The following is an 11,364-nucleotide window of genomic DNA, read 5'->3' on the forward strand; positions in this document are numbered from 1 at the left end:
AAATTATAAAGAAAACATGATACAAATCCAAATTTCTGAGCAGTTAGATATTTGCACTGTAGTGATTTTAATGAGGTTAGCCAGGTGGACCTCATAGAATTTTGAGTTCTCTGGTTGGAGTTGTTAATCTGGTCCACTCAGGAAGCCTTGGCTGACAGATTAAAAAGTGTGTGTCAGAGGTACTGACACCCTGATAACTGACTTTGAACTAGAGTAAAGGACTTTCCATGTGTAAATGAAGGGTGACTTGGGGACAGGATACTGGCCTCTGTGTAGTTATTTTAGATCCAAGCAGACTATTTAAATTGGATGAAGAGTTGTTTCAAAATCTCAAAGAAGACTGGAACTTCAAGGTAGTTTTGTCTCAGACTCATTGTATTATCTGCAATTGCCAAAAGTCCAATGTAAATTAATACTCAAAAATAAATCTGAGTATGATCAGGACATATGGCTCTGTGATCACAGAGTGGTTAGTACTTTATGTCATCGCCACAGCAACCTTGGTTTGAATCTGAGTCACAGCAATAATTTAGGGAAAGCAATGGCCAACTAATGTTACTGTAAGATAATTAATTCAGAGATCCAGGCAACGTTCAGGGAACCTGGGTTCAAATCCTGCTATGGCAAATGGTGGAATTGACATAGGTATTTTAAAAAAAACCTACCATTAAGAGTCTAATGATAATGATGAAATAGTTGTTGAATGTTGGAAAAACCCATCTAGTTCACTAACAGCCTTTAGGGAAGGGAACTGGTACCTTTACTTGGTCTGGCCTACATATGACTCCAGACTCACAGCAATGTGGTTGACTCTTAGCTGTCCTCTAGGCAATTAGAAATGGGCAACAAGTGCTGATCTAGCTAGTGATGCCCACATCCTGTGAATGAATAAAAATGTTCAGATGTGCTGAGATAATTAAATACTTCATGGAATCAAATGTTCCTGTGGAAAGGATGAATATTTTTGCTTAGCTCAGCTGGAATATATTTTGAGTTCAGGTTGTAAGTTTGCTTGCTGAATTGAAAGGTTCTTTTTCAGACGTTTCATCACCACACGAGGTAATATGATCAGTGAGCCTCCAGTGAAGCGCTGGTATTATGTCCCACTTACTGTTTCTGTGTCTTGGTCTCTTAAGTAGGGTGATATCATTTCTGATTCTTTTTCTCAGAGGTTAAATACTTAAATTCAGAAACAATCATCCCAACACCCATAAATGGAGCTGCATCAGGACGTTATTTCAATGAGCCACAATACACTCAGCACCCAGGAACTATGAGCAGCCGAAGAAAAAGCCAATACAGTGTATTCAAGAGGAATGGGTACCCCATATAAACACAATCTGCCAATTCCTAAACAACAAACCCAAACAAGCAGATACAACCCGCCCAGAAACTCTAGTCACATTATTACACATCGAAGACATCTCTGAAATGACTACCAGACTACTCTGACCTGTTGGCATCATCATAGCCCATAAACCTACCAACACAGCAGCTGATGAACCGAGAGGACCCTATATAAACAACCAGCAAAATGAATGTTATTTACAAAATACCATACAAGGACTGTAACAAACACTACATCAAACAGACAGGCATAAAACTAGCCACCAGGATAAACGAACACAAACTAGCCACCAAAAGACATGACCCACTATCACTAGTATCCTTACATACAGACGAAGGACGCCACTTAGACTGGGACACCACTTCCATCCTTGGACAGGATAAACAGAGACATGCATGGGAATTCCTGGAGGCCTGGCATTCAAACTAGAACTCCATCAATAAACACATCGACTTGGACCCCATTTACCAACCTCTGAGAAAAAGAACTGGAAATGAGATCACCCACTTTAAGAGACTGAGACAGATAAATAGAAAGCAGGACATAACACCAGCGCTTCACTGGAGGCTCACTGATGAGGTTAACTAGCATGGTGATGAAACATCTGAAAACAAACCTTCCAGCTCAATAAGCAAACTTACACCTGAACTTCACCTGAGTTACAAACCTTTGCAAAAATCACATATGTTTTGAGTATCAAAAGGAATTTTTGCAGAATATTACCCATTCTATTTAGAACCTTAGCAATGACCAATGGTCGGTGCTCGTCTCGACTTGGTATGTGAAAGAACTTGTTTCCATTATATTAAAACCTTTTTCTCATTCTATGCTTTAGTATACTGAAATTAACTTTTGCTGATGAATAAATGTTTACATCAAAGGATATAGAGCTTGTACATTTTCAACATAAGTTGTAACAATTTCTGAAACATTTCGTTCAAAATTGCTCATTGTTTCCTGTAAAATCAAACAAAACAATAAAGCATTAGAACTAGCAGTTGAAACAGAAATATTGCAAACTGACTGACATTTTACTTGCAATCAAGAATGTCCTTGGAATTACAGGCTGGCATGAATTCCATTCTTTTGATATCGAAACTCAAATCGTGCATCCTCTCATTCTGTCCCTGGACTTTAAAATAGTGGAACTAATTCACATGCTTCAGCACAATCCTCCTCCTTATGACCATCCAGATTTAATCCCAAATTTGGTTTCATTTTGTCATTATCTGTTGGTCAGCTGATCTTCACTCTGTATGTAAGTTTGCTCGCTGAGCTGGAAGGTTCATTTTCAGACATTTCGTCACCCTACTAGGTAACATCTTTAGTGGGCTTCCAGGCAAAGCACTGCTGTTAATTCCTGCTTTCTATTTATATGTTTGGGTTTCTTTGGGTTGGTGATGTCATTTCCTGGGTGATGTCATTTCTGGTTCATTTTCTCAGGGAGTGGTAGATGGGGTCTAATTCGATGTGTTTGTTGATAGAGTTACGGTTGGAATGCCATGCTTCTTGGAATTCTCATGCGTGTGTCTGTTTGACTTGTCCGAGGATGGATGTGTTGTCCCAGTCGAAGTGGTGTCCTTCCTTAGCTGTATGTAAGGATACTAGTGAGAATGAGTCATGTCATTTTGTGGCTAGTTGATGTTCAAGTATCCTGGTGGCTAGTTTTCTTCCTGCTTGTCCAATGTAGTGTTTGTTACAATCCTTGCATGGTATTTTGTAAATGATATTAATTTTGCTTGTTGTCTGTATAGGGTCTTTCAAGTTCATTAGCTGCTGTTTTAGTGTGAGTAGTACTACGCACACCCCTTGGCATCATGGTAGCCCACAAACCCACCAAACATCAACTTGCCACAAAACAACATGACCCACTTTCACTAGGTATCCTTACATACAGACAAGGACGGACACCACTTCCATCCATCCTAGGACAAGCCAAACAAGACACGCATGAGAATTCCAAGAAGCATGGCATTCCAACCCTAACTCCATCAACAAACACATAGAGTTAGACCCCATCCACTACTCCCTGAGATAAAGAACAGGAAATGATATCACCACAGGAAATGACATCACCAGCCCAAAGAAACCCAAACATATATACAGAAAGCAGGAATTATCAGAGGTGCTTCGCCTGGAGGCCCACTGAAGATGTTACCTAGTAGGGTGATGAAACGTCTGGAAATGAACCTTCCAGCTCAGCGAGCAAACCTACATCCAGAACCTTCACCTGAGCAACAAATCTTCTCAAAACTGGCTATGATCTTCACTCTCATCATCAGCCTTGTTTTACTCCTATAGTCAGCCTTTGACCATTTGTGTTTCTCAATTAAACATATTTTTCCACTTAAGGAAAATTACAGGAGGCACATTGACCAAAAAAAACCCACAAATAAAACATGCTGTGCAGACCACAAGCACAGAGCTGTTGGAAGTTCCTTGTTGATAACTCCTGGTCAAGGGAAAATAGTGGCCAGTTTCTGTTTATTTTTATTGGGTGACAGCCATAACATTTTGAAATTGCAGACATGAGAACCCTGGTTCATTGGTACTTTTCCTATCTTCAAGGACACGGATCATCTCACGTCTGCCTTACTATGAATGACTCAATCAGTACTAAGCTCCTCCATTACCACATCATTGGATGACTGTAATATAATTAGACATTTGTAGGATACACCAAGCAATTTTTTTATTTCGTTCCTAAGGGGAGAGACTATAAAAGGTATTTGCAGTTGAAGATTGCAGATTTTATAGCAGCAATTATTTTAGTTGATTCAGCAAAATGCATTTCATTTCACGAAATATAAACAGAAATTGCTGGAAAAAACTCAGCAGGGCTGACAGCAACTGTGCAGAGAAAGCAGAGTTAACATTTCAGGTCCAGTGGCCCTTCATCAGAACTGGATCAAACTACGTACATTGGTAAAGGAAATTTCATCCTTTCCCTAACTCTTATAACCTGTGGGACATGCAAAGTTAGTTATTGCAGCAGTAAAGTCATAAATTAAATAAAATTTATAAAGAACCTTCTGGGTCACAAATGGTGATGTGCAGGATACCCTGCAAAGCAGCTGGATCCAGATTTTCACCTGCTCCCTCCATCTTTTGAGCTTAAAGTTTTGGCCAGAGCAAGGAGCTACAACTGTCGTTTCAAAATGAGGGCACAAACTAATCTTTGAGCTAACAAGCAAAAAAACAAACAAAAATAGCAACAAACAAAGTGCTTAAAATAGTTGCAAGCCAAGGAATTAGTGCTGTATAGGAGAGACAAGTGTCAACACCCTGCAATTATCTTAGCACCTTCTTTGTGAGCGTAATCTCTTCCCCAAATACTACGTATTTGTTTAACAAGTCTTCCAGGTAGAGAAATTGTACTTTACATACAGACTTATATGCACCATAACAGATTGTGCCAGGTTTCTCCTGGGAAAACCAAAGAGCTAAGTGCTTTATCTCTAAATTTTCAGTTGTAAGATGGATCAACCAAGATCAGAATTCGATATGCGAAGAATTATGAGGGACTGGTTTCCAACAAAGTGTGGTGCAGCTAATTATTGCAGTAATCCAACAATTTTTTTCCACTTCTCAGCATCCTTTGGATAAAGAATCAAATTTGCTTAGGTAGTTAAGACATCAGTAGAGTTACTTCAATTGATCCCAGTGCATCAGTGGAAAAATATCCAGATATCAATTTGTGATGTGATTCTGCCATTCCTGCATGTCTTGGCAAGGAGGATCATAACTGGCTGAGCTAAATGTAAAAATCATTGAGCATTGACAAGCTAAGTGGACAAATGAAGGAAGTTCTTATGATTCAGGTACTAAAAGGAACTACCACTTTAAAGCTGTGGAACTATACCTCAGTGAGCAACAGCACCTATAGGGAAAATTAAAGCTTTTGTTATTTAATCACTACTGTCCTTCACTCTATCACAGACCTTCCCTTGGTCCATTCCTTTACTTTTAAAGTATCTTTACCCTTCTTTCTAAACTTGTTAAATTTCTAATTCTTCTCATTCTGATGAAAAGTAATTCAGCTGAAACCTTATTAACTTAATTTCCCGCTCCATAGCTGCTGTCTCCATGTTTTCTGTATTTTCAATTTTGAATTCCTCTTGTCTGTCATGCACATTCTTTCAAATTTTAAGAAAAGATGTTTTGTTCCAATGAGTAATTCAAGTAACTTGTAGAAGAATTAGATGGGAGTTAAGATTAGATTAGATTAGATTCCCTACCGTATGAAAACAGACCCCTAGGCACAAGAAGTCCACACCGCCCCTCTGATGAGTAACCCACCCCCCCACACCCTATATTTACCCCTGACAAATACAACTAACGCTATGGGCAATTTAGCATAGCGAATTCACCTGACCTGCAAATCTTTTGGATTGTGGGAGGAAACCCACGCAGACATGGGGAGAATGTGCAAACTCCACACAGACTGGGAACCCGAGTCCGTGGAGATGTGAGGCAGCAATGCTAGCCACCGAACCACAGTGCTGACCCAAGAACATTCTTTCAGCCAGAGGATGATGGAAGTCTGGAGCTTACTGCCTGAAAAGATGATAAAGACATCACATTTAAAAAGTAGTTTAAGCTGCATTTGACGTGCCACGACCTACAGAAGTATTTAACAAAAGACCGAATGTGGGACAAGGCTGGATAGCTCTTTTTTTGGCCAATACAAGTACAAAAGATGGAATGAATGGCTTCATTCTAAGCAGTAACGTTTTGTGATTTCTAAGTTCAGTTTCTCACCTCCAGTTGGTCAACCAGTTGCATCTCTAGGCTCATCAGTTTGTTCCACAGCTGATTGACTTCGACTCTGAATTCTTTGATCCGAATTTCCAGAAGTTGAGAATCACTCATATGTTGTATTTCATTAAATTGCTACACAGAGAAAATAACGGTCAGCTTTCTTTGGTGCAGAATATACTGGCTAGGCTTTTACCTAATGCAGATATGATATATTAAATATTTAATCTGTAAAATAAAATGGACTTGCTCACAGTTACAGGATGGAAAGGTATTGCTATACATTAGAGCATGCACACTTACTTCCATTAATTCCAACCACTATTGAGGTTGCAGGACTGTGAAAAATAAAGGACCAGAAACAAAAAGATTGGAAAAGATGAAAAGTGATAGAAAAGTAAATGCTGAAATAAAAACACAGATAATAACGTGGAAAGAAGAGAAACAATGGATAGTAAAAGGAAAGAGAGAGAAAGAAAAATGCATTACAAAGAGAAGGAAAAGCAAAAGACAAACCAAACCATTCTAAGTGCTATTAAAGCTTAGTCTTTGAGCTAAAGATGAGTATCAATTTAAGACACTCATAGAAATTAATTTACAGCAAAGAATTATCATCAACATCCTATTCTTTGTATACTTGATTTTGTATTTATTTTAAATGGTGACATTATAGGAATATTTATTGGCTTCCAGAAGTGGACTGAGAAAGTCCATTACAGCCTGCTTGATATGCAAAACACTGAATACAGAATTTACCCCAGAATTTTGGACATTAGAAAAAATGGCCGAAACAAAAAAATAAATTCTTCGTACATTATTAAATTGGACCTGCATCAAAACAATGAACAATTGGACATAACAGATATCCGCATCACTTCTTTAAAAAAAATAGAAATTGAGTTCTGCTCTAAGTATTGTATTGCTTAGGTAACAATTTTATAGTTAAGAATATATATCATAGAACAATTTCACAGGGTATGATACTTTATTAAAAAAGGAAACGAGTTTATTTCACCATCTTTCACCAATTTAAGGGATCTCAAAGCACTTTACAGCAATTACAAGTGACTGCATTTCAAAAGATATTTAATACTGGGAAACTTATTGAAGTTACTGCTTTAAATTGGTAACATCTGATGCCACTTCCTGTATGGAGAACCTTGAAGTTGGTGTTTGTATTAATACAAGACAGGTAATAGGAATAGAACTTTAATAGAACTGTACAACTCAAAGCTGGGGGCTGAGGGGTGATGATGTGAGAACATGTCAAGAACCCAATTATTGGAGCATGTAGCAATCTTTACCATAGTACTTTAACCCAACCATGGAATTAGTATCTATCATTTGTGTTTTCTGACTAATCACATCCTTTAGTGTGAAAATGCTACACATCCATCGATGGAAAGATTTTTAATTAAAGGGATCTTGGCACAGGCCCGAGTAGCCTAATTCTACAATAATGTTTGATGCTTCAGCAATCATAGGAATGGTAGTAACACATGGGAAGGATTTCGTCTGGCATATAATAATCAATGACTTTGATTTGCTGGCACCGCTAATTGAAACATGAACCAATAGTGACATTTTACCCTTAAACCCTTTTGCATGTCTTGCATCGTCCACAAGTCTATTAAGTGAAACACAGGAAATGTAGCAGGGTGAAGCCAGTGAGTCCATGGGTGGAGAATGGGAAAGGCAAGGGATAATCACAAAGAGGGCTGAGAGAAAACTGGATGGCTGTGAAAGATTGAAGAAGCTTCTTCCATCTCTGCTCCCCCATTTCTCTCCCAGAACTGTTCTTCTCCCTGGCTTCCTTTAACCCCCAACCTCCCTAACTCCTCCATTCTTTGCAGGGACCTGATGTTGATCTGTTTTCCATCCCCCCTCCCCCCCCCACCTCCGCCGGTTCCTGGTCTCCCCGCTCCCCCCCACATCCCGGCTCCTTCCAAAAGATCAATGATCTTGAAACATTAACTGTTTGTCTATCCACAGATGCTGCTTGTGCTGGAGAGACACAGCAGATTTTTTTTTTGTTTAACATTGTTATTGGGCTGTGTTATTAGTCCAATTCAGTTTCTGGTAAAAGGAACCCCAGGATGTTGATTCTCGGTGATTCAGTGATGAATGTCATGAGGCAATGATTAGATTCTCTTTTGTTGGACATGGCCAATTTTACCACTTGTGTGGTGTGAATGTTACTGCCACTTGTCAGCCCAAACCTGGATATTTGCTGCATTTGGACGTAAGACTGCATCAGTATGAGTCATCACGGATGCTGCTGGAAATTATGGAATCATCAGCGAACACCTCCACTTCTGACCTTATGATGGAGGGAAGATCATTGATGAAGTAGATAAAGATGGTGGGACCAAAGACACTACCCCGAGGAACTCCTACAGAAATATCCTTAAGTCGAAATCATTGACTATCAATCACCAGAACAATCTACCTTTGTGCCAGGCATGACTCCAATCAGTTTACAGCTTTCCTGAATTTCCTGAATACAAGCCTTTCGACCCTCTATTGCGCTGACCTGTGAAACCAATCTGAAGTCCATCTAACCTACACTATTCCATTTTCATCCATATGTCTATCCAATGAACATTTAAATGCTCTTAAAGTTGGCGAGTCCATTACAGTTGCAGACAAGCCATTCCACGCCCCTACTACTCTGAGTAAAGAAACCACCTCTGACATCTGTCCTATATCTATCACCCCTCAATTTGAAGCTATGTCCCCTTGTGCTAGCCATCTGAGGAAAAAGACTCTCACTGTCCACACTAACCCTCTGATTATCTTATATGTCTCAATTAAGTCACCTCTCAACCTTCTCTCTAACGAAAACAGCCTCAAGACCCTCAGGCTTTCCTCGTAAGACCTTCCCTCCATACCAGGCAACATCCTAGTAAATCTCCTCTGAACCCTTTCCAAAGCTTCTACATCCTTACTGGAATGCGGTGACCATAACTGTATGCAATACTCCAAGTGCAACCACACCAGAGCTTTGTACAGCTGCACCATGACCTGATTGCTCCGAAACTCAATCCCCCTATAATAAAAGCTAACACACCGTCTGCCTTCTTAACGTCCCTATCAACCCGAGTGTCAACTTTCAGGGATCTATGTACATGGACACCGAGATCTCTCTGCTAATCGACACTGCCAAGAACCCTATCATTGGCCGAGTAGTCTGCATTTCTGTTACTCCTTTCAAAGTGAATCACCTCACACTTTTCCACATTAAACTCCATTTGCCACGTCTCAGCCCAGCTCTGCAGCATATCTATGTCCCTCTGTAACCTACAATATCCTTCAGCACTATCCACAATTCTACCAACCTTAGTGTCATCTGCAAATTTACGAACTCATCCTTCTATGCCCTCATCCAGGTCATTTATAAAAATGACAAACAGCAGTGGCCCCAAAAACTATCCTTGTGGTACACCATGAGTAACTGAACTCCAGGATGAACATTTCCCATCAACGACTACCCTCTGCCTTCTTCCAGCTAGCCAATTTCTGATCCAAACCGCTAAATCACCCTCAATCCCATGCCTCTGTGTTTTGTGCAATAACATACCTTGGGGAACCTTATCAAATGCCTTACTGAAATCCACATACACCACATCAACTGTTTTACCCTCATCCACCTGTTTGGTCACCTTCTCAAAGAACTCAATAAGGTTTGTGAGGCATGATCTACCCTTCACGAAACTGTGTTGACTATCCCTAATCAACTTATTTCTTTCCAGATGATTATAAATCCTATCTCCCATAACCTTTTCCAACACATTACCCACAACCGAAGGAAGGCTCGCTGGTCTATAATTACCAGGGTTGTCTCTACTCCCTTTCTTGAACAAGGGAACAACATTTGCTATCCTCCAGCCTCGTGGCACTTATCTTGTAGACAATGACAACATAAAGATCAAAGCCAAAGGCTCTGCAATCTCCTCCCTGGCTTCCCTGAAAATCCTAGGATAAATCCCATCCGGCCCAAGGACGTATTTATTTTCACACCTTCCAGAACTGCTGACATCTCTGCCTTGTGAACCTCAATCCCATCCAGTTTAGTAGCTGGTATCTCAGTATTCTCCTCGACTACAATGTCTTTTTCCAGTGTGAATACTGACGAAAAATATTCATTTAGCACTTCCCCAATCTCCTCTGACTCCAAACACAACTGCCCACTATTATCTTTAATTGGCTCTAATCTTACTCTAATCATTCTTTTATTCCTGATATACCTACAGAAAGCCTGAGGGTTTTCCTTGATCCTATCCACCAACAACTTCTCATGTCCCCTCCTGGCTCTTCTAAGTTCTCTCTTTAGATCTTTCCTGGCTAACTTGTAACTTTCAAGCACCCTAACTGAGCCTTCACGTCTCATCCTAACATAAGCCTTCTTCTTCCTCTTGACAAGAGCTTCAATGTCTTTAGTAAACTAAAGACATTTGTAGTGCTTGTTTGACAAATTCCTCCCTGCCTGACAGGTACATACTTATCAAGGACATGCAGTAGCTGTTCCTTGAAAAAGCTCCACATTTCAATTGTGCCCATCCTCTGCAGTTTCCTTCCCCATCCTATACATCCTAAATCTTGCCTAATCACATCATAATTGCCTTTCCCCCAGCTATAACTCTTGCCCTGGGGCATATACTTATCCCTTTCCATCACTAAAGTCAACATAACCGAATTGTGGTCACTATTGCCAAAATGGTCACCCACCTTCAAATCGAACACTTGGCAAGTTTCATTACCTAGTACCAAATCTAATGTGGATTCTGGATCAGTGGTGCTGGAAGAGCACAGCAATTCAGGCAGCATCCGAGGACAGGCAAAATCGACGTTTCGGGCAAAAGCCCTTCATCAGGAATAAAGGCAGAGAGACTGAAGCATGGAGAGACAAGCTAGAGGAGGGTCGGGGTGGGGATAGAGTAGCATAGAGTACAATAGGTCAGTGGGGAAGGAGATGAAGGTGATAGGTCAGGGAGGAGAGGGTGGAGTGGATAGGTGGAAAAGGAGCTGGGCAGGTCGGACAAGTCCGGACAAGTCAAGGGGATCGTGTTGCTGGAGGTTAGAAACTAGGAGGAGGTGGGGGAAGGGGAAATGAGGAAACTGTTAAAATCCACATTGATGCCCTGGGGTTGAAGTGTTCCGAGGCGGAAGATGAGGCGTTCTTCCTCCAGGCGTCTGGTGGTGAAGGAGCGGAGGTGGAGGAGGCCCAGCACCTCCATATCCTCGGCAGAGTGAGAGGG

At 40.5% G+C, this 11,364-nt stretch overlaps 1 protein-coding gene across 6 annotated transcripts in view; it reads right to left on the reverse strand.

Moving 5' to 3' along the window:
• Positions 1-11,364, reverse strand: part of drc3 (dynein regulatory complex subunit 3) — a 59,884-nt gene that overhangs the window by 7,443 nt on the left and 41,077 nt on the right. For 5 of the 6 annotated variants that reach the window (XM_043711788.1, XM_043711791.1, XM_043711789.1 and 2 more), the window contains 2 exons: positions 6,110-6,241; positions 2,235-2,305 (listed from right to left, as the gene is read on the reverse strand). In XM_043711788.1, coding sequence (XP_043567723.1) covers positions 2,235-2,305; positions 6,110-6,241 — 203 coding nt within the window. The remainder of the gene's footprint in view (positions 1-2,234; positions 2,306-6,109; positions 6,242-11,364) is intronic. The other variant, XM_043711790.1, reaches the window with a different exon arrangement.

This window comes from Chiloscyllium plagiosum, chromosome 21 (assembly GCF_004010195.1).
Source record: "Chiloscyllium plagiosum isolate BGI_BamShark_2017 chromosome 21, ASM401019v2, whole genome shotgun sequence".
NCBI lineage: Eukaryota > Metazoa > Chordata > Chondrichthyes > Orectolobiformes > Hemiscylliidae > Chiloscyllium > Chiloscyllium plagiosum.